General features: G+C 41.6%; 1 protein-coding gene across 12 annotated transcripts in view; it reads right to left on the bottom strand.

Annotated features, from left to right (window-relative positions):
• Positions 1-27,090, bottom strand: part of LTBP1 (latent transforming growth factor beta binding protein 1) — a 456,275-nt gene that overhangs the window by 249,316 nt on the left and 179,869 nt on the right. For 4 of the 12 annotated variants that reach the window (XM_070798479.1, XM_070798478.1, XM_070798481.1 and 1 more), the window contains exon 5: positions 22,055-22,222. The exons of 1 other annotated variant lie outside the window; for it this stretch is intronic. In XM_070798479.1, coding sequence (XP_070654580.1) covers positions 22,055-22,222 — 168 coding nt within the window. Of the gene's footprint in view, positions 1-22,054; positions 22,461-27,090 lie in introns of those variants that run through there. 7 more of the 12 variants (XM_070798486.1, XM_070798485.1, XM_070798490.1 and 4 more) reach the window with 4 other exon arrangements.

The raw sequence follows: 27,090 nt of genomic DNA, 5'->3' as shown, positions 1-27,090 counted from the left end.
AGGGATAGGCTACCCACTTCAGTATTTGTGGGCTTCCCTTGTGGTTCAACTGGTAAACAATCTGCCTGCAATACGGGAGACCTGGGTTCAATCCCTGGGTTGGGAAGATCCCCTGGAGAAGGGAAAGGCTACCCACTCCAGTACTCTGGCCTGGAGAATTCCATGGACTGTATTGTCAGACATGACTGAGCAACTTTTACTCACTATGATCATAGCTTGTGACTTATCAGAAACACACTGATATTGATAGCAGTAATAACACCTGTGAAATGTCACTTTCCTTCATTGTTTACCATCCTCACAGCTCTTCATTTCCACACATGTATTATAATAATCCTATTATTAGTAGTAATAATAATAATTCTATCTGCAGTAACAACATCTTAAACAATCCCAAACAATAACAAGTCTGTTTGACTTATTTTTCAGCATCTATAATTTTAACATTACCTTATGTGTCTCAAAACTCAAGTACTTCAAAAAGGAGGGAAATCAGCACGTGTTTTCCATGCACTCCCTAACTCTAAATTTTTAAAATTCTGGTCTTTAGTCACCTATGGAGTGACTATCATCTGTGTAAAAATCTGTCATTTGCAGAACTGTGAAGTGTTTAAATTCTTTATGAAAACTGCAAATAGTAAATTAATGAAACAAAATTCTTTAGATTCTCCTAAAATTAAAGCTATGAATAGGAGAAGATAATGTCTTGGTATCAGACTTGAAACTGCAGCTAAATGATGTAAGACCAAAGTACTGGGCTATCAATTTGTGATATTTAGTAAATTTTAATGTACACAAGCAATTCAATATATATTGGTAACGTCAGTTAATGCCAGTCTCTTACATCTTATAGTATGTTTAAATATGTTCAGTGCTGTGGTTTAATGAACTGCATTTTGATGTAATCAAATATATGATGTGTCATAATCAAGCAATTAATAAGAAACATAACACGATAATATGGACACTATTCTCACCATAAAAAACATTTTTTTTACATAAGTCATGCTTCATATTTAACCATGACAACAACTCCATGAGGTGGGTATTAATCCCTCCCATTTTAGAGATGAGGAAAGTTGGGTTTACATATGGATGTGACAGAGCTTGGGCCATGACTGAAGATTCAACGTATGACTTGAGTCGGATGCAATGGATCAAAGTACACTGTGGGCCTATCCAAGCCCAGCAGAAAGACAATGGATCTCACAAACACATCAAATGCACTCCCTTGAAGTTTCATGGCAACCTTGGCACAGAGAGGTGACCATGAGACATCTCCATGAAGGGTGGAGCAGAGCCCTGGGTCTCCAGTCTAGCTCTGCTCCTTGCTTGCTCTTAGACTGTGGGCAAGTGACTTAACCTCTTTGTTCCGGAGTTTCCTCAACTACACACTCATAATAAAACCCTGCTAACTCAAGCTGCTTAAGGTTAAAATGTACTAAAACATGGAAGGTGACCAACACAGGGCTGGGCTTGCAGAAAGCACTCAAATAAGTGTTAGGTGAAGATTTCTAATCCATTCAACATATTTATATGCCACTCAACAAAATTCAAGGCTTGCATAGGTGTCCCTCTGAGGTGTCTCTGCAGATCTAAAGAAGATGGATTAGGTACCTTAATTTGATTTAATTTTACAAAAACAGATTTCTTTATCAATTCTAAGTGGTAAACAGCAGACTCGTGAGTCTGATTATATAAAAATTGAAAATTTCTGCATGGCCAAAAAAAACACAAAACCCTACCTTAAAACACCAACAATTCAATGGAAAAGAAAAACTGGAAAACAAGAAAAAGTTTTAGACAAGTGGGTTCGCAAACAGTGGTGACACTGGCCCCAGAAGCGTTTGCCAACAACTGGACACATTTTTAGTTGTCACAACTTAATACACGGCAGGAGTGGGGGAGTGCTACTTGAATCCAGTGAGTAGTGATCAAGATTCTGCTATACAGTCTACAGGGCACAAGACAGCCCCTGAAACAAAGAATTACCCAGCCTCAGTGGGAAAATGCTGAGGCTGAGAAGCCGTATTTTAGACACACGGGGAGCCTTATTCTCATGCACAAGTAAAGTACAAATGAGAATTCTTACCAGAGTTACAGAGTTCAAAATACTTTATCATCTATTTTGCAAAGAGTATGATGAAGCAAACTATCTCTCTATTGGGAGATGGAAATTAGGATTCTAAATCCTAATTGAGTTTCTCAGTATTGTGAGTGTAAATGATTCAGCTTTTATAGCAGATGATTTTATAGCTTTTTTTTTTTTTACCAGCTTTTATAGTAGGTAAATACCTGTTAAAATTAAATCAGAACATACCCTTTGATGTAGTAACTTTTGTTTCTAAGAATTTATCCTCAGATAATCACGCATGTGTACTAAGAATTCATTATTCACTGCAGTTTGGATGATAACAGCAAAAGTTGCAAAGGCAAATGTTGAATAATACAGTCTAGTTAAATACATTATAGTATATGCCAGGATGGAATATTATACAGCCATCAAAAATAACAAGACAGACTTGTTGGTACTCATATGAATTGCTAGATGAACAAAGTGAAAGTGAAGTCGTTCGGTTGTGCCCGACTCTTTGCAACCCCATGGAGTGTAGCCTGCACCAAGCTCCTCCGTCCATGGGATTTTCAAGGCAAGAGTACTGGACTGGGTTGCCATTTCCTTTTCCAGGGAATCTTCCCAACCCAGGGATGGAACCCAGGTCTTTCACATTGTAGACAGACGCTTTACTGTCTGAGCCACCAGGGAAGTCCAAAGCATGGTGAAATACAGTAAATAAAATATTCTAGCAGCTTCAAGGCTCCATTCAAATGAAAGAAGAATACTCAAGAAGTGGGTAAGAGTATTTGCCCCTATAAAAGAGAACTGGACATAAAGAAGTCAAAGAAGGAACAAAGGCTTTGTTTTCACTCTAGAGGAGGCTTTCTTGTGTCTTTTAAAATTTTGTACCATGTGTCACATAATCAAAAAAAGCTAATTATACATTTTCTTAAGTAGGCGCCATACAAATTTACCATTTAAAAAAATTTGCCATCAGGTCTTTTAAGTAATTTTAGTATGAGTCAAAAGATAATCAGGCACAAAGAGGCACATTAAAATGGGGAAAATGGAAGTCAGTCTAATAAAAAGACTCTTGACATAGGTATCCAGGAACTTTGCTGAGTTCTGGACAAACCACAGTGAGAAAAGTCTCCAGGCAGTGCAGAAGTAAGGACCTGGCTCTGAACTGATACCCCCACCTCTCTTTCCATCTATCTCCAATCTTCTGAAGGAAAAGGGAGCTCCCTGTTGCCCCCAGAGGGAAGCAGAGCACGCTGGATTTCCAGCACAGGCACTGTTGAACTCTGTTCTGTGACTGCTGCAGAATGCTCATGCATCTGGCCTTTTCTTTAATTCCACAGGAAGAAAAAAATTCAAGGCGCCGTTAATCCAAGTAAATTAAGATAACCCGGGGAACTGGCAAGAGATAAATGAGCTCAAACATGTATCAGATGGAAAAGGTACCTCTTCAATTACAATAAAAACTACGTTCCTCAAGTTTAAAATTGGTTTTGACTTTATCCTCCCTGTAAGGTGATTTAAACCCTTAGAGCTCTGATTTTTAATCCTAAACCACACATTTGTTACAGTGTGTAGAAGGGGCCCAGCTCATTCTAAGGCATGCCGGCCTTCATTTCAGTGTTCTCCACCAAAAAAAAAAAAAAAAAGCTCGCTACAAACTGGTCCAGCCCAACTCAACCTCATCCTTTCATCTCACTCCATGCAAGCTGTGCTTCCTTCAGGCCACCATGGAGTCATTCTGTTTCTGGCCAAACTCTTCTGAGCACTTTGATCTCAATGACTAGGCAAGAAAAATACAGTTATTTGCAAGTTTGTCAAATGTTTCAGGCCTCTAGTGCTCTGATCAAGCTTGTCAGGCTGATGACACAGCACCACAAAATATATTCCTAAACTTGTATAAAATCATCCTTTGAATTAAAGTGGAAAGTGGAGCCAAAAAAGTACAAAAGGGAACACACTGTATATATTTGGAAATCATAGTATTTTCAGAATAAAGCGAACTAAAGATAGCCTCATTCCACTGACACTCCTAAAATCATTCTCCTAAAACAGGCTTTGTATCAGACAGAAGAATAGCATTTCAGGCCTGCAAGAGATCTTGAACATCTACTCTTTTAAGCTCCTCTGTTGCCAAATTAAAATACTAGGACTTCAAAATCACTCTCATCCAAATGACAAGACCAGGACTAGAACCTGGGCCTTCCAGAAGATTCACAATTAGTATCAGCTATAGATAACACTGTAATTAAATGCCTAACTTGGTAAGTGGAATCCCAGCTTTTAAAAAATCCACCACAGCAAGCTAACTCAAAACTGGGCAAAGGATTAGAATAAGTATTTCTGCAAAGAAGATATACAAAAGGGTGATAAGTCCATGAAGAGAGATTCAACATCATTAGTAGTTACAGAACCATAAATCAAAACCACAATGACATAGATACTGCTTCTCATCCTCTAGGTCACTATTACCCAAGGGAAAAAAAAAAAAAGAAAGGAAGGAAAGTAACAAGCCTTGGTGAGGACATGGAGAAATTAGAACCCTAGTACACTGTTGTTACCACTGACTAAATGTGTGACAATTCCTCCGAAAGTTAAACAGAAGTACCATATGATCCAGCAACTCCACTTCCAGGTATAAACCTCAAAGAAACGAAAGCTGAGCTTCCTGCAGCCACTGGTACACCCAAGTCCACAGCTGTCTTTTTCACAGTAGATGGGAACAACCCTGATGTCCATCAAGAGATGAATAAACAAAAGGTAGCATGTACATAAATGAAGGATTATCCAGCATTCAAAAAAGAAATTTTGACACATGCTCCAACATAGAAGAATCTTGAAAACATTATGCGAAGTGAAATAAGCCAGACACAAAAAGACAAATGTTGTAGGATTCCACTGACATGAAATACCTAGAATAGGCAAATTTACAGAGACATAAAGTAGAAGAGAGGTTAGCAGAGACCAGGGAGGGAGAGGGATAGGGAGTTACTGTTGAATGGGTACTGAGTCTCTGTTTGGGACAATGAAAAGTTCTGGAAATGGATAGTGGTCATAGCTATACACCACTGCCAATGTACTCAGTGTTTCTGGAGTAGACACTTAAAAATGATGAAAAGGGTAAATGTCATATTTTACTACAACTAAAGAAAAGACACAACAGAAAAAAGAAATCAGCCACTCGAATTATGTTTGGGTTCTTAAGAAATAAATCACTGCTATATTGGTGGAATTAAGAACAGGCATTCCATTCAAGTAAAAAAGCACCAAAATATCAACTGTGAAAATTCCAAGTTTCCTGGGCAAGATGACCAAAACATAACGGAAAACTGCCATAAGAGGTTATAGACAGGTGAAGGCAATGTCTTTACTTGCTCTCTTGGGCTCTTTCTCATCCAAAAGTGAGCGCTTGAAAAACATGATATATACATCACTGTCCAGCTAACCCAGAGTGTTTTGGCCACAGAAATTTTTCTGTTTTTAAGAAGTTAAATGACATATCAGACTTTTAATGCTTGGATCGTTTCTTCCTCCAAACTTGGCAATAAAACCCTTCAAAAGGCATGTGTAAAGACATTTGGGTTGGAAATAACAAACCTGTCCTTTCCCAAGATGCTATGTTTATTTGAACATGTGATGATGCTATCATTCAAACAAACACACTTGGCCTTCTTTCCTTTCCCGACAGCCACAGCACAGACACTTTTCAAATGAGTATCCACAGTAGCAATGGTTAGTGTTGAAAAGTGGTTTCTATTGTACAATCATTTCTGAGATGTGTGCTTTAAAAAAAAAAAAAAATGCCTCCTGTACTGCTTTCCCATTTGTTATTTCTTTAATTTCTGAAGAATCCTCATAATAAAGGCACATCAATCCTACTTGTTGAGTCATCCTGAGTTATCCCAAATCACCTCAATCCTCACACCCTCTGAAAGCCAATGAGATCTCATAAAAGCAGTCAAATGCAAACCGAGCCTGCAGGAGCCACTATCCGTTTTTTAGGGAACACACATGTGACACATGTGTGTTCAGAGCCACAGCACCATCACGAACACATTTGTGACAAAATGTTGGAGGCTTTACCTAGAGAACAAGCTGGAGATTTAAGAGGGAAGATTCTCCAGGGACCCAAACAAAATGCCAGTGTGTGTTCAAGAGGTTGGCCAATGGGAGGAAAAGGTGATGTTTAGGGCAGGGTTTCTTTGGCACTGTTGACATTTTGGACCAATAATTCTTCATCGTGGGGACTGTCATGTACGCTATAGGCTAGGAAGTAGCATTCTTGGCCTCTACCCATTACATACCAGGATACCTCTCCCGCTCTCCCCCAGCATGCACAACCAAAAACTTATCCCGGCACCACCAAATCTCTCTCCTGGGAAGCCAAACCTCTCCTGGTTGAGAACCATTGGACAAATTCAACATTTTCCCTTCCCACCTACATTAACGGCATGAACCAGATATTTCAGAGGCAGAGGAAACTGGGTGAGCGTCCAGGTAAGAATATGCCCACTGGATATGGGTAAATAAGAGTACCTCAGAGACAAAGATGAAGACACGGAACCCAGGTATCAGTAGATGACACTGGAGGAAGAAGAGGCCAGACTGAGGTGAAGGAAATATGGCGGACTTTTGAAGGCACAAAGGGGAGTTTCAACTCTGCTACTCCATTTAATAAATTCATGTTGACTGCTGTCCGTTAATTGGAAAAGGAAATGGCAACCCACTCCAGTGTCCTTGCCTGGAGAATCCCAGAGATGGGGGAGCCTGGTGGGCTGCCGTCTATGGGGTCGCACAGAGTCGGACACGACTGAAGGGACTTAGCAGCAGCAGCAGCAGCTGTCCATTAATTCAACTTCTCTGCGGGGAAGAAAGTGCTCTCAAGCACCATGATCCTAAGTTAAAATCCAGGCACCGTCAGTAGGAAAGTTTAGGGTAAAGACTGTATGTTACCAGAAAGTCAGGATGATGACTGTGTGACAGGTTTAGAAAACATGGTATCATTCAAGTGTATCTTCTCTTAAAGACTAACTTCAAATGCTTTCAAAATACTTAACATTAATCTCAAGTAGGACTTACCTAGAACAATAGATCTGTGCAAATATATCTTCCTGTCCACTACTCCTGAGAAAACAAATCTATGCCCTAGTAATAGGAAGCCAAGACCATCATCCTTGCATATAGTTGTACAGATTATGGAATGGAACTTCTGATAATGGATTTGGGCTACATCCCAAAGCTGAGGACAAAGGCCAGTAACCGTCACCTCACTTCCTGGAATGCTGTCTACACTGCAGAAACCAGCTTGTTGCGCTGGAGAAAAGAAGGTAAAAAGTCTTTAGAGAGCCTGACCACATTTCTCTTGGAATTCAAGGCAAATAGTGAACAGAGAGACTTTCTCACTGTCTCCTGGAAAATTCTGTAGGTAGGAGGCAGACTAGAGGAGACAGAAATGTAGGGTAAAGAGAGAAGGTAGTTTGTGCCTCAGCTTTCACATGGCAAGGATGCAATCCTAGTGGGACCCTGCCAAGAGGCTTCCTGGAAGGGTGTGGAAATCTCAGCTTTAAGCAGGAAACTGAGATAGGAGATCTGCAGAAGGTTAACATATCTTGATTACATGGTTGCATCTTCTCTGGCATGTATAAATCGTTTCCTAATATAGTCTGAGACTCATACAGGAACACAATAGATAGATATCATTCATTCATGATACTTTATCTTTCTGAAAACCACTATTTATTATAAACTAATGACACCTTAAAACCTTTGCTATGAAAAGGGTGATCCTTGGGCCAAGCAGTACCTCATCCCCCTGGAAACTTACTAAATATACAGAGTATCAGGTCCCACCCCAGATCTACTGAAACAGAATCTGCATCTTATCAAGAATCAAAGTGATTCTTATAAATAGGAAAGGGTGATGAGCACTGGCTTAGACCACAGGTCTCTCACACAGCTGTATATAACAATCTGCATCGTTTGCTGTCAAACTACACATACCCCAAAACACACCCAGAAATTCTGATTTAGTAAGCCAGAGCATGGACTGGCCATCTGTATCTTCTAAGTCCTACAGGACATTCTGTTGTATCCTGAGGACCAAGACCACTGATTTAATGGTTGGAGAAGACAGGCATTTGAAGCCAGGGTTCACCAACAGCTCCTAATGACTGTCGCATCTCCCCATAGCAAGAATTTTTACACAGGTGAACCCTCTTCTCCTTCCAAAGGCTTCATTAAGTCACCACCAACCTCTAACAAATCATCCAATTGGCTACAATTTTGCTTTTGAGAGCGATCAGGGCTCCCATTCAAAATGATCAAAAGGGACAAAAATGACACACCCAGTGGGGACACGCAGAGCAAGACAGGTTGTAAAGATACCAGAGGCCTCCAACTTGAGCCCCGTCCATGGCTGCCTGGGATATGTCAGTTTGACTCAGCACCAACTTCTCATAAAAGGCTTGTTATTTGTGAATGAAAATGAAAAGAACCATTCACCAGTCACCACCAAATGTTAGGTTTTCTTGTCTAGATTTTGTCTTGAGAGAAGAGTGAACACGACCTGATTTAAATCAGACCCTGACTTAGCCACTGTGACTGCTGCAGACCCAAATGGTCAAACTCCGCCACCATCGGAGCAGATCAAATTTCAAATAACCAGCTAAAAGAGAGCCCAGAACTCTTGAATCCCAGCTCAATTTCTAGGGTAGACACTAGGCAGACTGGGCACTATTAGTCCCTGCTGCAGTTTGTTTCTAAGAGTTAATTTCCTTAAATGAGATCCCTCAGAATTCTAAGGTTTTTAAGCAACTGCCAGGTAAAAGGAAGAAATACTTCTTCTGGCAGAAAATGGTCTATAATATGATGAAGTCTGACAGAAGGGAAATGATAATTACTGTATGAACAGCACAGTCAGGAGTCTTTTACCAAATAAGGTTATGATTTCTGCAGTGAGTGTATTTCAATAAAAGGATATTTTCAGCCTGAAGAGCCTAGCCTCTTTTTCAAAAAATGGTATAACAGAGTAAATTTTGTTTAATGCTAATGTATCTATTTATCAAGTACACAACTTTGGCATGCGCATTATTTTTTTTTTTTCTTTTCCATACAACATGATGGTTTTCCAGGCACATTACGGGACTCTCAGATGTTTCTAATTACCCTCTGTATACACCCAATAAAACAGCTGGCTCGAGATATTATTAATACCACGAGAAGATCCAAAAGGCTCATAAATCACCCTTTCTTTAGAAAGGGACAATGCAGTGGCAAAAAGTGACATATTTTAATCTTGCTAAATAGCCTTAAGAATGTTCTAGTGCACTTACCTAATCTGCCAGGGACAGAGCAGTGGTCCGCTTTTCTCACAGTGAAGAATTTTAATGTCAAGTTGCCCTTTTACCTCTTCTAGGGAAAATCTGATGGAAATTAGGCTGAGTTTTTGTACTAGGAAAGCTTAGAAAGTCTCCATAATCCAGAACAAATTTTTATTGAATCTGATGGGCATCTGAAGTTTGGTCTCAGAGCGAAGAAATCTCTCATTACTGCATAAAGTTCTTTCTTTTTTCCACCAAATCTTACAAAAAGCCAATACTGCAGTCATGCCAGTTTCTCAATTATTGCATAAGTCTAAGTTCAAGATAATGGAGTCAAGCAGTAAGCCATTCCTCAAATCAATGCCCTTCAACTAAAGAGAAAATCGAGTTTTAATAAGTACATCAGTGACACCATTCCATTAAATTGGGAATGGAAGGGCATCTGGTTCGTCTCCTTTTCTTTCTGATATAACTTCGGGAAATAAATCGCAAACAAACTTCCTCACTCACTTAATCCTTCTCCATTTGGTAGTTATTTTATTTTCCTGGACTGCACAGGCTGAAGAGGACTGGGTGGCTGCCCTCAGAAACATTTTCACATCATCTGTAATGTTAGTTCCAAGAGGTTTTTCCAACAATACACAAATTCATTATTCTTCCTCCACTTGGAAGAAGTGTATATACCTGAATATCAAAAGCTGATACAAATGTTCAACTTGTAGACAACAGACGCAAAATCGTTCCCAACTCATAAGCCAATAAATGCTGCAGGTATATACTGTATCACATAAATATGACTTCAGTGTCTATTTTAAGTCCGGCAGTGTTTTTAAATTGACTCCAACCTAGGAGCCCAGAGGTAAAGGACACAGACGACAGCCAAGTGAAGAAACCAAAGCAGGATCAAATGTTAGAATCACACATCACTGGGGATGTCCCATCTATTCAGGATGATTACTTATCCTCCTGACCATAGCTTTGGGTTCCAAAGTATACCACATGGTCCAAATGCTCTCAACCCTTGCCAGCTCATAAAATGCAAGAGCTTCCGGGGTAGACCCCTCTCAAAGAGGTGGTGCATGATCCAAGGCAGAGGGGGCCACAGTGCTAGTTGGCTGTCTCTGCCATATGACGATGCTGACAATTCTTTGTGGGTAGTCTCACCCAGAGCAAGCCTAAATGTAAGGAAAAGAGCCTTCCGTGCACTAGAAGAGTTGGTTCTAACAGAGTACCAACATGAAGGAGTACTGGATACACGCTCTCGGGTCTTTCTTAATGCTACTGTGCTATCAGGATGCCCCTCTCCATGGGACACGGCAGCAAATCCTCTCCAAGCTCCAAGAGAAGGCAGTACTCTCCCTCAGTACACAGGAGGTAGGGTTTGCTAAACAAGAGGATTTGTTATATTTGGAAGTAGAGAAAGATCTTCAAGGAACCCACATAAACCTCCAGCCTGTTTCTTCTCATGAGCCTCAGAACAGCTCTATAAGGACGGTCAAGGCATTATGGGATTCATTTGACTAGTGTGGAATCAAAGAGGTTCAATAACCAGCCCAGGGGCCTTGGTCAGCAGTCCACCTGACTCAGACCACTGAGTGTCCACTAACGCAGTAATGACTAGAGGTGAAATAGGAAGAGAAAAAGGCAAAAGGCATCACAGGTGGAAATATTTGAAATGGAACTTGAGGTTGTTCCTTAAAAAAACTGTCAGTATTTAGACAAATGCAGAAATAGGGAGCAGGAATTCCATGTAGTGGGAAGTTACACTAAAGGTCTAGGAATTTAACTGCATTTCACCCTGAGCAGCCAGTACACTGCAGTCAGTGTTAAAAGTGTAAAATCCAGGACTTCTCTGGTGGCTCAGTGGTAAAGAATCTGCCTGAAAATGCAGGAGACACAGGTTTGATCCCTGGTCCAGGAAGATCCCACATGCCAAGGGGCAACTAAGCCTGTGCGCCACAATTACTGAGCCTGCATTCTAAAGCCTGGGAACTGCAGCTACTGAAGCCTGCATGCAGTAGAGCCTGCGCTCCCCAACAATAGAAACCAGCACACTGAGAAGCCTGCACACCACAACCAGAGAGCAACCCCTGTTCAACTCGTCTAGAGAAAAATCCTTGCAGCAACAAAGAGCCAATACAGTCAAAACTAAATGAATACATTTTTAATGTAAAATCCAAACTTCAGGCAACGTGTTACAAACATACCCTTTTTCATGCATCTTCCAGACACTGGACTGTGCTCTTCCCTAGGACCCCAAACCCTATAGAGACTTCTCAGATGATTATTCCACTCCTGTAATTTCAGTTGCCCAAGGAGTCACGAGGAGGCTGTGCTGGGTAGGTGTGTGCATGCCATCCTCACACGCGCACCTGCAGAGACAATGTACTCTGTCCACCAGCACGCGTGAGGCATCTCCCAAGTGCAGTACCGCACCCACACGGGGGATGCCAACAAGAAACACAGGGCCCTGTTCGCAGGCAGTTCAGAGCTCAGTGGAAGAAACGGGCATGGCTACCGATAAGGAAAGTGGGGCCCTGGAGCCAGAGTGGCGCTTGGCTGACTCCTGCAAAGGCAGTGGGTGATGCCCAGGCAGAGCAGGTAGGGGAATGCACCACCCCCCACCCCAGCAGAGGCAGCAGTGTGAACAGAGGCACTGAAGACGCGGAGCACTGTGGGACCTCAGTACCTCCAGAGGCTCAGTTTAGCTGAAGCAGAGAGAGTTTCATGAGCTGAGCAGTTTAGAGTTTTCCAAAGATCATTCCACATGCTCAAGCTGACAGACGAGGAAAGAACACACACTTTGCGACATTGTGTTGCAGACTCCAAGGAATTTTGAAAGGTCATTTATCCTAGGCTAGCCTAGACTCCTTTAAGAAGTCCCATCCACCCCCATGATATAGGCCAGACATGGCTTAAAAGGAACAATCGATCACACATGCCTTTCTCACAGCCTCACAGACTGCTGAACCCTCTTTTACCTAAGGCTTTTTTTCAAACTGTCCCAACTACAGACATACATTCTATACTACCCACTCAGGGTATCTTCAGTATACATTCTATATAGTGTAGTATATATAGTATATACATTCTATACTACCCATTCAGGAATCTTCACCTTCAGTCAAATAGCATCTCATTTTCTCCCGATTTTGGCTTTTAGTGTTAACCTATTGGCCCTCTTTGGTTGAACCACCATTCCATGAAGCCCCCTTCCATTCATTACCCTCCCCCAACACACACAGACACACACACCCCTGCCCTGATCCACCTTTCCATGAAGACCCCTTCCACTCAGTGCTGCTGCTGCTGCTAAGCCACTTCAGTCATGTTCGACTCTGCAACCCCATAGACAGCAGCCCACCAGGCTCCCCCGTCCCTGGGATTCTCCAGGCAAGAACACTGGAGTGGGTTGCCATTTCCTTCTCCAATGCATGAAAGTGAAAAGTGAAAGTGAAGTCGCTCAGTCATATCCGACTCTTAGCGACCCCATGGACTGCAACCTACCAGGCTCCTCTGTCCACGGGATTTTCCAGGCAAGAGTACTGGAGTGGGGTGCCATTGCCTTCTCCGTTCACTACCCTCCCCCAACACACACACACACACACACACACACACACACACACACACACACACACACACCTGCCCTGATCCACCTTTCTGTGAAGCCTCCTTCCATTCACTACCCTCCCCCAATACACACACACACCTGCCCTGATAAACAGAACTAATTTTATTTCCCTTACTTAAAAGCTCCATGCCAAAAATCATGTCACCTGTCTAATACAAAATAATGTTAAAGAAGTTACAGCTTTTCTGGTAATTTGATTCTACATCTAAGACCCTATCCTTGTTGCTATAAATAACCAAGACTCCTTTTGCAAAAATTCCAGGACCATTTTTTCACCCAGAGGACAAGACTTACTTGCCTCTATCCTCTGTAGATAAGGGTCTTTATCTACAGGTACTATTAAATGATTTCCTGATATAATACACATTGCTAAAACCAACCCAAAATGACATTTGGGAAAGTCTGAATAAATGCTTCTCACACCAGCCTTTGGAGAGGCTCTACAGCTTAAATAACACAACAAACACAGTCACAGAGTTAGATTAATAAGTTTGTGGTGTTCCCTCCAAGAGCTCATCACTAGCTTCACTTAAGTCTTTGCTTAAATAGCGTCTCAGAGAATCCTTCCTGACATACTTGAAGTAGTGATCCAGGCCTTCCACCAAGGCTCCCAAGCCTCTCCCCCTCTCAACGTTTCATCACAGTATCTATCACTACATGACATTATATCATAAATAATGTTTCTGGCAAAATATTTTTGGTAGTATACATTTGATAGTAGTATACACTCACTCAGTTCAGTTCAACTGCTCAGTCACGTCCAACTCTTTGTGACCCCATGAACTGTAGCATGCCAGGCTTCCCTGTCCATCACCAATACCCAGAGTTTGCTCAGATTCATGTCCATCAAGTCAGTGATGCCACCCAACCATCTCATCCTCTGTCTTTCCATTCTCCTCCTGCTTTCAATCTTGCCCATTCCAACGAATCAGCTCTTCGCATCAGGTGGTCAAAGTATTGGAGCTTCAGCTTCAGCATCAGTCCTTCCAATGAATATTCAGGACTGATTTCCTTTGGGGTTGACTGGTTGGATCTCTTTGCAATCCAAGGGACTCTCAAGAGTCATCTCCAACACCACAGTTCAAAAGCATCAATTCTTCTGCACTCAGCTTTCTTTATGGTCCAATTCTCATATCCATACATGACTACTAGAAAAACCATAGCTTTGACTAGATGGACCTTTGTTGGCAAAGTGATGTTTATGCTTTTTAATATGCTATCTACATTTTTCATGGCTTTTCTTGAAAGGAACACGTGTCTTTTAATTTCATGGCTGCAGTCACCATCTGCAGTGATTTTGGAGCCCCAAAAAATAAAGTCTCTAACTGTTTCCATTGTTTCCCCATCAATTTGCCATGAAGTGATTGGATGCCATGATCTTAGTTTTCTGAATGCTGAGTTGTAAGCCAACTTTTTCACTCTCCTCTTTCACTTTCATCAAGAGGCTCTTCAGTTCTTCTTCACTTTCTGCCATAGGGTGGGGTCACCTGCATATTTGAGGTTATTGATATTTCTCCCAGCAATCTTGATTCCAGCTTGTGCTTCATCCAGCCCAGCATTTTGCATGATGTATTCTGCATATAAGTTAAATAAACAGGGTGACAATATACAGCCGTGATGTACTCCTTTCCCAATTTGGAACCAGTCTGTTGGTCCATGTCCAGTTCTAACTGTTGCTTCCTGACCTGCATAGATTTCTCAGGAGGCAGGTAAGGTATATTCCCATCTGGTATTCCCATCTCTTGAAGAATTTTCCACAGTTTGTTGTGATCCACACAGTCAAAGGCTTTGGCATAGTCAATAAAACAGAAGTAGATGGTTTTCTGGAACTCTCTTGCTTTTTGATGATCCAGCGGATGTTGGCAATTTGATCTCTGATTCCTCTGCCTTTCCTAAATCCAGCTTGAACTGGAAGTTCTAGAAAATGTGGAAGTTCTCGGTTCACATACTGTTGAAACCTGGCTTGGAGAATTTTGAGCATTACTTTGCTAGAGTGTGAAGTGAAGTGAAGTGAAGTGAAGTCGCTCAGTCGTGTCCAACTCTTTGCGACCCCGTGGACTGTAGCCTACCAGGATCCTCCATCTATGGGATTCTCCAGGTAAGAATACTGGAGTGGGTTGCCACTTCCTTCTTCAGGGGATCTTCCCAAACCAGGGTTCAAACCCGGGTCTCCCGCATTGGAGACAGACACTTTAACCTCTGAGCCAGTGAGATGAGTGCAATTGTGTGGTAGTTTGAACATTCTTTGGCATTGCCTTTCTTTGGGACTGGAATGAAAAGTGACCTTTTCCAGTCCTGTGGCCACTGCTGAGTTTTCCAAATTTGCTGGCATATTAAGTGCAGCACTTTAACTGCATCATCTTTTAGGATTTGCGATACCCTCTTGGAGAGTACACTCACTAGTTTGTAGTTTTTTAATTTTTGGTTGAATATATGTGACATAAAATTTACTATCTTTACCATTTCTAAGTGTACAGTTCAGCAGTGCTAAGTATATTCATATAATCTTTTGATTGTTACCTTCAAACAGAAACTTGGTACTCATGAAATAATTCCTTATTTCCCCGTTTTCACCAACACCAGCAACAACTACTACTACTCTAAGAATCTGATTATTCTAAGCATTACGTAAATGGAATCATATTTGTCTTCTCATGATTAGCTCATTTCACTCAGCATAATGTCCTAAGGTTCATACGTTTTACTGCAACATATTTTTAATATAGCAGGAGAGCAAGGACTTTGCCTATCTTGTTCATTGCTATATTCCTAAGGCCTAAACCAGTCCCTGGCACACAGTAGGTGTTCAATAAGTATATATGAGATAAATTAATGTCCCCAATGCAAAGTCTTTTATGGATGCTTCACAGCTTAAATAAAGGAAATGCTCTACATTATGATATTTACTAAGTATTAGAAGATAATTTGAGAATGCCAAATATATTTCAGAGTAGTTGGACAAGTTCATAACCACTCTAAATTGTCCAAATGAAAGCAACCATTTTCTTAATATTGTATTGGCTCATCTTTCAAAAACATACAGCCTGTATAATGCATTAAGGAGGAAATATATGTGCCAATTCAAAGAGTGACGTGTTGCTTTCCCCTGGTTTCTGTGCTGGATGACTGTCAAGGGATCTGAACAATGACAAGAAGGTGAAGGCCTGAGTGTCTGACCTAAGCTGCTCCCCCAAAGTCTCAATGCTTCTCCATCCTGAGCAGTGATGCTGGTTTATTTAATGCCTCATTAAGAGTGAATTTCCTTCCATCCTTATGAGGAGAACCTATATAACGAGTGTATTATCACAGAGGCTTCCTTTCCACCCCACAACACTATGGTGTTGAGATGGCTTTGTGCCATACGTGGGGAGATCCCCAGTGTAGGGCAGCAAACCAACCTCAAAACAGGTGAAAGTGGCTAGAGGCTGTTGGCATAATTATGGGCTGTTCAAAGCTTAGATGATTAGACCACTAGTTTCCTGCCTAAAAAACTGAGAAACCTTCCCTCTCTCTCCTTCAAAATGACAACCTTTTCAGAGAACTCTCTTAGTAAGTTCTGAAAGACTAAAATCCAAATGCTTAAGCTTAAAATTCAAGGTGCTCCATGGCCTTGCTCCAGTCTACCTTCCCAGCCCCGACATCTAGTATATTACCACCATTCGAGTTTATATGTAACTCCTCTCAATTTCCATATACCACCTGTGACCTCTTGTTTCCAGGTCTCAGTCTAAAGGGTTCATTCTTCCTTCCCATCCACCCTTATTTGGGGATGTATCACCGTGTCAAGCTGCATCATCCCCATCAGTCTATCATCAGACAACAAGCATTTACCCAGCTCCGCCTAGAAGCCAACAGGTTTAGCAGCTAAGGAGAGCATGAAAAACTAAACAGAAAAGTCGCGTGCCATCCCTTCTCTCTCAAAGTATTCTTCCTCAGCTAGAAGTGGTAGCTCCTCCTCTGGGGTTCTGCTATGCGTTTTCTACCTTAAACAGGGGTTGTTTACACATATTCCTCATCTCCGCCTCAAAGCATAAGCACTTAGAGGACAGTTTATGATTTTTTTTTGTTCTGGAAATTCTAGCACAGAGTTGTCTACCTGATTCCTTAACATAGGAGGCACCACAGGAGGATAAGAGGCTTTTAGACTCTGAAATAAAAAACCTGACTTAAAGTCATCTTTGACCAAACCACTAAAGCCTTGGAACTCATATCTACAAAATATGGATATTTACCTCGCTCAGGGGAAACAGGAACCAAACGAAATAACATGGGGTCATAGTTCTTACTGGGTTAGCCAAAAAGTTCATTTGGGTTTGTCCATTAGCCCGAACAAACTTTTTGGCCAACCCACACATTATCAAATACTTTTCGTCAGTATTCAATTGGTGCTAACAGAACATGAGTCCCTCATGTTCTCCGCAGAGAAAAGAGCATCACAGAAACCACATGTGCTAGTTTAGCAATCATGATTGCCTTTCACTCTCTCTCTCTGCAAGTAAGTTATGCCAGACAACAGTATTATTTTATTTGAAATATTCTGGTTGTGACAACATAGAATTTCTATATTCTTCTTATTAGAAGAACTTATAACTATAAACAACAACTTAAAAGTCCCAGGAGGTCATCTTCATGACATCCCCATGAAACGCAAAGAATCCATTAAAACAAACAACAGTTAACCTGCTGGCCCACCCAACTCGGGATATGCTTCCATCTTGGAAAAAAGGCAAAGGCACTTTCTATTCCAAAGCTGCTTTTTGAGATAGTATGCAGGGCTGTGTGGTTTCTGAGAGCTTCCACCATGGCACACAGGGCCCAGGGCCAGATGGTGAAGAAGGTGATGGCGCAGTCCATCGATCTCATCTTCAGACACTTGCAAATAGATCTCAGATTCAGGTATAGCTTTACGAGCAAGTGAACATGCATACAGAGGGCTGTATCATTGGTTTTGATAAGCATATGAACTCGCATTAAATGATAAAGAGATTCATTCTAAAAGTCAAGAAAACTGGGTCAGATCATGCTAAAGGAGAGAAACATTACTCTGTACCACAGTGTCTCCAACTAGGAATGATCAGTGAAGCGAGAAATCACTTGGCAATATGGTGTGTTTTTTAGGCATCCTTCGTTAGAAATGTACTAAAACATGTATTCATATTGTTTAGCTCACCCTCATGTTATTGCCCTCTGGAGGAGGGCATGGCAACCCACTGCAGTATTCTTGCCTGGAGAATCCCCATGGAGAGAGGAGCCTGGTGGGCTACAGTCCATAGGGCTGCAAAGAGTCAAACATGACTCTCTGTGACTCAGCAGTAACAGCATGTTATTATCAGATGACAAAAAATGCTGTGGGATTGTTTTTAATCAAAAAAAGAGAGAGAGGTAAAGGCAGGACAGGGCAAGGAAGTGTGCCTCCAAAAAAAAGTCATATTTAGAGTCTGCTTCACAGAAGATTCCACTTAATGCAAGTATTCTGTTACATCATGTCAACATCACATTCACAAAATAGAGATTATCCTAGAATCTCAGAGTATTTCTTGTGGACATCATCTTCATCCAGGCTTCACTTTTAGAGTCAAATTAAACAGAAGTTATAGTTATTTCTCCCACTTAATTACCAGGAAAAGAGACTATATGCTTAATGGTCATGAGAAAAGCACCTGCCTCTCACATCTGAACAGTCCAGACTCACAGTCACCAAGACCAGAAAGACAACACAGAAGCAGCACCAAAAACAAAAGAAGGAGGGGACTGCCCTGGCGGTCAAATGGTTAAGACTCTGCACTTCTATTGCAGGGGGTGTGGGTTTAATCCCTGGTGGGGAACTAAGATTCCACATGCCATAGGGTGCACTCCCCCCGCCCCCCCAAAAAAAGGAACCAATGTCACCCCTGCGCCTGCTATAACCCTCAACCTACCCACTATCTAACCTGCATTGTGTGGACGAGTGACCTGGACCAGGACAGGACCGAGAGCCAGATGAGCACGACCAATGGACACGAAGAAGCCAGTGTTCAAATCCAGGGCTCTTAAACACCAGTTGCTTATTCTCTGTTGTAACATCCAGCCTACTCAGAAAACCTAACTCCCTCAGGTTCTTCCTTTACTTTATCCCTCCTACACATCACAGTCAGACGCCAGGGAGGTAAAGCAGACACAAGGAGACCTGGGCTCTAGCCCCAGCTGGCTGACTTGCGTAATGAAGGGAGACTCACTGAAGCCAGTGTGCCTCAGTTTCCTTGTCCAAAAATATGGTGACATGAACATCTATTCTACCTGGACTTCACCATGGAAATGTTAAAACTTGTTTCTGCTATTCTGATCATCAAAATGGATTATTTAATTAAGGTACCTTAATTACGAAATCTATATTGTTTTCCCTGTATTTTTTTTTTTTTTTTGACTCTTTGGGGGCAGGAGTCAGCAAATGCTGGCACTAGAGTCAAATTCAGCCCATCGAAGGCTACAATGCAGCCACACCCATTCCCATACCTACCATCCATGGCTGATGTCACCAGGTCACACAGGACAGAGTGTGACACACACCGTGTGGGCTGCAAAGTCTAAAATACTCACTCTCCGGCCCCTGAAAAGTTTGCCAGCCCCCACATCTCAGTAGCCTTAAACATCAGAGGCCAAAAAGTAGCTGAGAAATTACATTTTGAATTTTCCTCAAACCACTATTTTCCATGTAACACATCTTATTTGTCAAAAGATTTAACACATTGTGTGTGTGTGTATATATATATACAGAGATATATATAGATATATATAATACATATACAGAGTGAGGAAAACCAATTAGAAAACCACTTTCTGCAAGTAATAAAATCATCTAAAACCAGTACATCTCAAGAAGGTATCTTAGATGCCTAAAAATGAATTTCTGAAATTCTCTATTTCTAGCAAATCATAATCTCCAAATTCTACAAAATTACCATCTTAAACAAAATAATTTTAAAAACTTGTCTGTCAAATCACCCTGTACTGGAATTAAAGCAGAAAAGAGAAACGGCTCAGGGTATAAATGAAACATTTCCCATAATTTCCGATGTGAAATTATTCATTACTCTGCCCTCTTCCTTTTATTATTCCTTCTTAAAATCAAACTACTTTGTCAATCCTTTTGTGGCAGAGTTGAGTTTTGGTTCTAAGATTTTTCAGTAAATAGCTGGGCTCCGTTTTGTATTTTGAACAGGCTGTGTGTATCCTGTTCCTAAACATCTGCTTAAATGCCAGAGAGGAAAGCGTGCAGCGTGTTTTAACAAGTAGACTTCCTCTGCTCCTCAAAGCCTTCAAATATTTAGTTTCGAAGTGAATACACCATAAGCCAAAAAATTACCACCCACCCAATTACTCTGTCATTTCTACTGTAAAGCTTTATGAAAAGAGACAAAAGGAAGAGAAGCAGACATTATCGATGATGGAAAAGGAAGAAAAGCAATGAGAATAAGGAAGGCAATCAAGGATAGTAAAAATGGAAAAAAGCCATTTAGCTCATAATAACCTAATTGGGAACTTCTTCTCCCCTTCCTTGTCTATAGCCCTCCAAAAATGCCAAAAAACAGTTTCGCTTATTACTGATAAAGAAGTCCTAAGGTTTTTAGAGATGGACTGAATTTTAGAAGCCACTAAATAGAAACCATTTATTTTATGGGCGAGAAAAACTAAGGTCCAGAAATATTAACTGTCACGTCCCATGGATTAGCTAGTTAGCAGCAGCACCGGGATCAAAATCCAGTTTCCCCGATCATCAGTTTAAACACACTTCCCATTAGACTCAGCTCCCTGCCCTGCTAAAGCATAATATGCCATTTGGCACCTAGCAGCTAAATTCTTCTTAAAAATATGTCCGAAGTACCCCGATCATCACCAGGAAATTAACAATACCCCTTTAAATAGTATCTATGGGCACATGTTTTTTCCAAGTATAGACTATCAAGAACAGTGCTTCAACCTCCAAAGAAACCCGAGTCACAATAGAGCAGCAGGATAATCAAAGAGCTAATGAGGACTTAAACTGCTTCCTTGTATTTGGTCTTGATGGAAATCAGTTTGAAACAGACACCCCCCCACCCCCTAGACACATGCTCCCAAGACTAAACAGCAATATTCCATAAAAAGACCAGATCTAGCCAGTGTTATTATCTGTCTGACATTTGGGTTATTCTTGTGAGTAACTCATAAAGTAACGTGGGTGTCTGTGATTATTTGAGTACACATGGCAAACCATAATTGGTCAAAAAATAATAAAAGACATTTTTCCGTGACAAAAATACCGTATTGAATGACAACATGGCAGTGTGACAGCATTCAGTGGACTGCAATACTTTCTCCATTTACAAAGTAGTAAAAAGAAACAAGAATGTAAAAGGAAAAGCCTTTTTGCAGTAACTACCATAGTTCATATTTAGATTATGAAAGATTAAAAGGTTTTAAGTGCTGACAGTAATCCAGGAGCATATCTTCCCCCAAATCCATGTCATACATCAAACTTATAATTTTGCCTTTTGATACACAGCAGAAACGTGGCAAAAGATGCAAGTCTGTATCCCTTTCTACAACTGAAAACACACATATTTGACAATTTTAAGAAATTTTTTAGAACCTGGCTATTTATAAAAGTTTCATCACCACCACCCAAATTTCCTCATATAAGTCAAATCTAACGTAAATTCGACTTATCACCAAGCAGATAAAATCTGAAATGGGTCAATGCAAGCTGTACATCGGGGTCTTAACTTAAAGCCTCTTTCCTCCTGTCTCCCGATACCTCCCCATCACCACAGGCTGTGTCCATGATAAGTAACCAAGGGTAATACTCTCCTTGCCATCTCTCTCAGAAACCAAAAACCAAGTTAAAAATGATTCTGAAAGTAATTTAAAAGATCTAGTGAAGGCAGCATATTCGTACTGGTAGACAGAAACCCATTCAAGCAGACAGCAGTGTGAATGGAGGGGGTGTCTAAATGCTACGATCTCATCAAACGCTAGTCAGTCAGGACAGTTAGGGACCGTGGAGGAACTCACCCACTCGGAAGTTCGTGGCTGTCAGGGTGTCGGCAGCGTGACCATTCTCACTAATGAGAGTGGTGGTGTTCCCCTTCTCACAGCTGTTCTGACAGCTGCCCTTGGTGCAGGTCACTTTACAGATGCTCGGAGTAAAGACCACCTTGATGCGGCCAGTGTGGTTACTCACTAGGAGCGGAGGCAGAGAGAAAAAGAACAACAAACACATCAGCTTAGTATCCATGAACTTGTCTTGGAAGGTTTAAAAAAAAAAAAAAGGAAAAAGAGAAAGGAAGGAGAGGGGGAAAGAGAGAGCCCACAACCCGACAGGTTTAAGGAAAGAGGGAAGCCTTTAGTGCTCGCTGCTCTGTATCCAGTGGTGTCTCTGAAACAGGAGTAGGAAGCTTAGCAAACAGAACTCTGGGATGCACTCCAAAACCACATTTGAAGTCGAGTCACTGGAGTGGGATTACTAACCACAATGCTGTACTTTATTCACGGGCAGACAAAGAGCAGTACGGAGGGCACGACAGATGAAAGAGCCAGCCCTGACAGGCAGATGTAACGCACAGAGGTTGGCCGTGCACCTAGTGCTGAATAAACTCCTGTGTCCTCGACGTGCATACTTTCCCTGTTCCTCCACTTATTAAGTCACTATTTGCAGCCCGACCCCTGGAAATGTTTTAGGCATGCGGCATGTCTGAAAACATCTGTCTCAAATCTCCTGGCACTCCCAGCTGAAGTGATCAAATCCTGTGACGCAGCTGCGGGAGCCCAGTGCTTTTTCACAACTCTGGGGCACTCTTTCTCCATATAAAATTTTTCAACCTATATTTTGTTTTACTGTGAACAAGGTCCATCTAAAAAAAAGGGAGGCCAAGTCCCTGGGGCTAAAAGGTTGGCCTCTGTTAAAATGCCATCCCGGAGCTCTCACTGTGGCTCTTCACACGCCACCTAAAGTAGGTATTTCTTTCACTCATACAGCCCTTTAAGAAAAAAAAAAAAAAAAAAAAACACCAGGTGCTACCACCTGTTACAAGACAGAGGCAGCATAACATCATAGAATTGGCACCCATCTTCAAGTCAGATTCTGGGTGGTAATCCTGGCTCTACCATGCTATGATCTTGGATCTGCCATCTCACTTTTTCTGCAAAATTTGAGAGAATTAGAACTGATATTTTCCAGCCAGTTTTAACTTGCCCGGTTTATCAGGGGTCAGCAAGTTATGGCCCTGGGATCAAATCTGGCCCACTGTCTGCTTTTGTAAATAAAGTTTTATTGGAACACAGCCACTCATGCATTTCCGTATTTACGGCTGCTTTTGTGTGGTAACAACAGAGCTGCACAGAGAAGAGATGACTTCATCCAGAACTGTCACTTGCAGCCAAGCCCCAGTATAAACTCTGGCAAAGCACAATACAGAAACCCTATTTGGAGATCCACATTTGTGGAATGCCCCCAGCCAGGTTCTTTCACTTCCCAGGAGCCTAGGCAGAAAACAAAGATGGTAGCAGCAGCTCAAGAGAGTGGAAGAGAGATGACTCTTCTCTGAAGCTTTAAGGCTGGTTGGAAGCAGTGCTCTTCCTGGTGTCACTGTGTTACTGCTGTTGCCATAGGAAAAGCCTGCCGTTGGGTCAGCCCATCTCCTGCCATCCCCTGTCCAACAGAAGAGATTCTTCCCCCTTTACACTGCTTTGTTTGACCAGGATTGTATTTTCAGACAATCATCCAAGAAGCCTCTATAGGCCCTCAACAAAACGTGGTCAAATCTGAGCTTGGAAACAAAAACATTAAACCAAAGGAGCCATCAGAATTTCAAGGTTGGAATGGGGCTTCAAATATATTCTGACTTCTTTTATTTGAACATCTGTAGGAACAGGAAGCTCATTACCCACTAAGATGGCACATTCTAGTCATGAGCTGTTTCTCAAAAATGCTATTCTTAAGCTGAAGTTATGTCCTCACAGTCGGCTATACTCATTAATTCTAGTTCACCTCCCCTCACGATCTAATGCCTCTTTCACATGGCAGCCCTTCAACTCGTCAAAGATATTACAACAGAAGCCAAGAAGGCTGACGTTACAAGGGATCTGAGAAGATCCACTTGGGTTGGCCCTCTCACTGAAAAGAAAACGATTCTTCTGGAGCAGAAATGCCCTCAATTCTTTTCAAATGTTTTTCTAAGACTGTTTCTCATTCACCAGTGGTTCTAACACAGATCAGGATACATACTCTGGGGTGGGGAGGTATCTTAGTGGCCTACCAGGTTTTCCAGGCCCTTCCAAGAAGGCACCCAGAAACCTCTTCTACAAAGAGCTACACAGTGAATATTTTAGAGCCGTAGGCCTACAGGACTCTGCTGCAACCATTCAACTCTGCTGCGGTAGCAGGAAAGCAGACTGTGAAAAACTGTATGTCAATGAATGAGTGTGGCTGTGTTCCAATAAAACTTTATTTAAAGAAACAGTTTTCAAACCAGTGCTTTACATGCTTTCAGGACATTTAAAATTTGGGGTGGATTATGAAAGTGAAAGTGTGTTAGTCGCTCAGTCGTGTCAACTCTTTGCAACTCCATGGACTGTAGCCCACCAGGCTCCTCTGTCCGTGCAATTCTCCAGGCAAGAATATGTGTTGCCATGCCCTTCTTCAGGGGATCTTCCCAACTCAGGGATCAAACCCTGGTCTCCTGCATTGCAGGATTCTTCACCATCTGAGCCACCTCATACATTTTAAAAACTACAATGGAATGCTGATTCTAAAACAGACAAAACTCACCTAGTTTGATTTTTTTTTTTTTTTTTTACAGTAGAAGGAAAAAAAAATCAGCTTAAGTTGTCAGACCACGCTTACAAATATCTTGAGAACACTTTGTGTGTCTAAGTGTGTGAAGCCCGGGGGAAAAAAGGAGACAACATCATCCCACTTCAAAAGAATATAAACTTCTATTTTTTCTGGCTCCTAGTACAATAATGAAGATGAAAATGGTGTGCCAAGTATTTTGTCTTCTCTGGCATTAACTCGTAGTATCAGCAGCTGCCATGCAGATGCCCATCCCGTTACCTAAATTATGCTCACTTAGGTGAACTGAGACATCCAAAGAAAGCAAGCCCTTCATCATTATTCCCATTTTACCTCCCAGCTACCGTAGTCACTTTATAGGCACTTGAGATTCTCTAGGCCTATTGTTTTTAGTATGTTTCTTGGCCAAAAAAAATTCTTTTTGGCCTAGAATTATCTGTATTTTCAAAAGACAGAGACAGTTTCACATGACTTAATTCTGAGTTTTTAACACTCACAACTTCTTGGAAATAGAAGATATATTTTATATTTCCCCCCTTGTGTTTCATAAGTATCCTACTATAAAGTAATCTAATTCTAAAACAGACATTTGTATTCTCAATGGATCCTGTGTCTACAGAAGCATTTAGAATATTTCTTCACTATAATTAGTTTTAGTTTTCCATATCAATCTGAAAATCAATACTGAAAAACTCAACTGTTTGACATTTTGTCATCCAGAGCTCTCAGAGGATCTGCGTAGACATTAAATGCATTAGAAAATAGTCTTACCTATGTTCACTCCTTTCAAATCATTTCCACTTCTTTAAAATCATTTCATCATATCTAGGGTATTATGTGAAGAGTAAGTTTCATGATACAATACCGAGTTTGAAATTCTTGGCATGTGATGAGCTGAATTTACTCATCTCTCAAGAGTTCAGTCGGAGAAGGCGATGGCACCCCACTCCAGTACTCTTGCCTGGCAAATCCCATGGACGGAGGAGCCTGGTGGGCTGCAGTCCATGGAGTCGCTAAGAGTCAGACACGACTGAGCGACTTCACTTTCACTTTTCACTTTCATGCATTGGAGAAGGAAATGGCAACCCACTCCAGTGTTCCTGCCTGGAGAATCCCAGGGACGGGGGAGCCTGGTGGGCTGCCGTCTATGGGGTCGAACAGAGTCGGACATGACTGAAGTGACTTAGCAAGAGTTCAGTGGGAATTCATTTGGTCTTTAAGAGGCATCTCCCTCAAAAGCCTTGAATAAATTAATACCCAAGGGCCCCGTGAAAGAGAAAGTGAAAGTCGCTCAGTCGTGTCCGACTCTTTGCGACCCCAAGGACTATAAGTCCATGGAAGTCTGCAGGCCAGAATACTGGAGTGGGTAGCCTTTTCCTTCTCCAGGGGATCTTCCCAGCCCAGGGATAGAACCCTGGTCTCCCGCATTGCAGGCAGATTCTTTAGCAGCTGAGCCACAAGGGAATAAAGTAGGTAACCCAATTAATGTGGAATAAACAAAGAGACTCAAAGGATGACTAAACAACCCCACAGAGATCGGGGCTCACAGGTCTCTCTGGTGCACCTCTGGGTTTACCAGTGATGAAAAGTGAAGCCCACAGTTCAAACCCCTGGAAGATCATTCCTAGCTGCACCCATTGGCTGATTGAAGTATTTCAAATCTCTGAAGCCGAAGTCAGCCCAGTCAGAAGTTAATAGGGTTATATTGTAAAGTAATTAGCCTCCAATTAAAATAAATAAATTTAAATTAAAAAATAATAATAATTAAAAAAAAGAAGTTAATAGGGCAACTCTTGGCACAGCTTTCATGCTCAGTCCCTCTGATGAAAACATGTGATTTGTAGATCCTCATAGGTAAATCAGTCCCAGAAATCTTTACCAGGCACTTTGGGTTTTAGAGTCCTTGGCTAGAAACAGATTGCCCGAGGCAACATAGCGCCTCCACTGAGCCTCCGAGTGACTCAATCAAGACACTTGAGAGTCAACATCCTGTTTACAGATCCTGCCAGACCCTGTGTGCATTCACACCACCAAGAAGGGGTGCTGGCACATGGTTAAAACAAACCACAGACATTCAGACTGAAAGACAAATGGGGTGGAAGCGAGGCCGATACCCTCCCCAGTACAAAAACCTTTCATTTCTGCTTCCCAATCCTAACAACAGAGCAAAACTTAAAAATGCGAACACTGTCCTTGACAAATGGACTTCAGTCTAGAAAAAAGCACAGCTGCCATCTTTCAGTCATTAAACTAGGAT

The sequence above is a fragment of the Bos indicus genome, chromosome 11, assembly GCF_029378745.1.
Source record: "Bos indicus isolate NIAB-ARS_2022 breed Sahiwal x Tharparkar chromosome 11, NIAB-ARS_B.indTharparkar_mat_pri_1.0, whole genome shotgun sequence".
In the NCBI taxonomy this organism is placed as follows: domain Eukaryota; kingdom Metazoa; phylum Chordata; class Mammalia; order Artiodactyla; family Bovidae; genus Bos; species Bos indicus.
The sequence above is the reverse complement of the archived record's forward strand: the minus strand, read 5'-3'. Positions and strand labels throughout refer to the sequence as shown.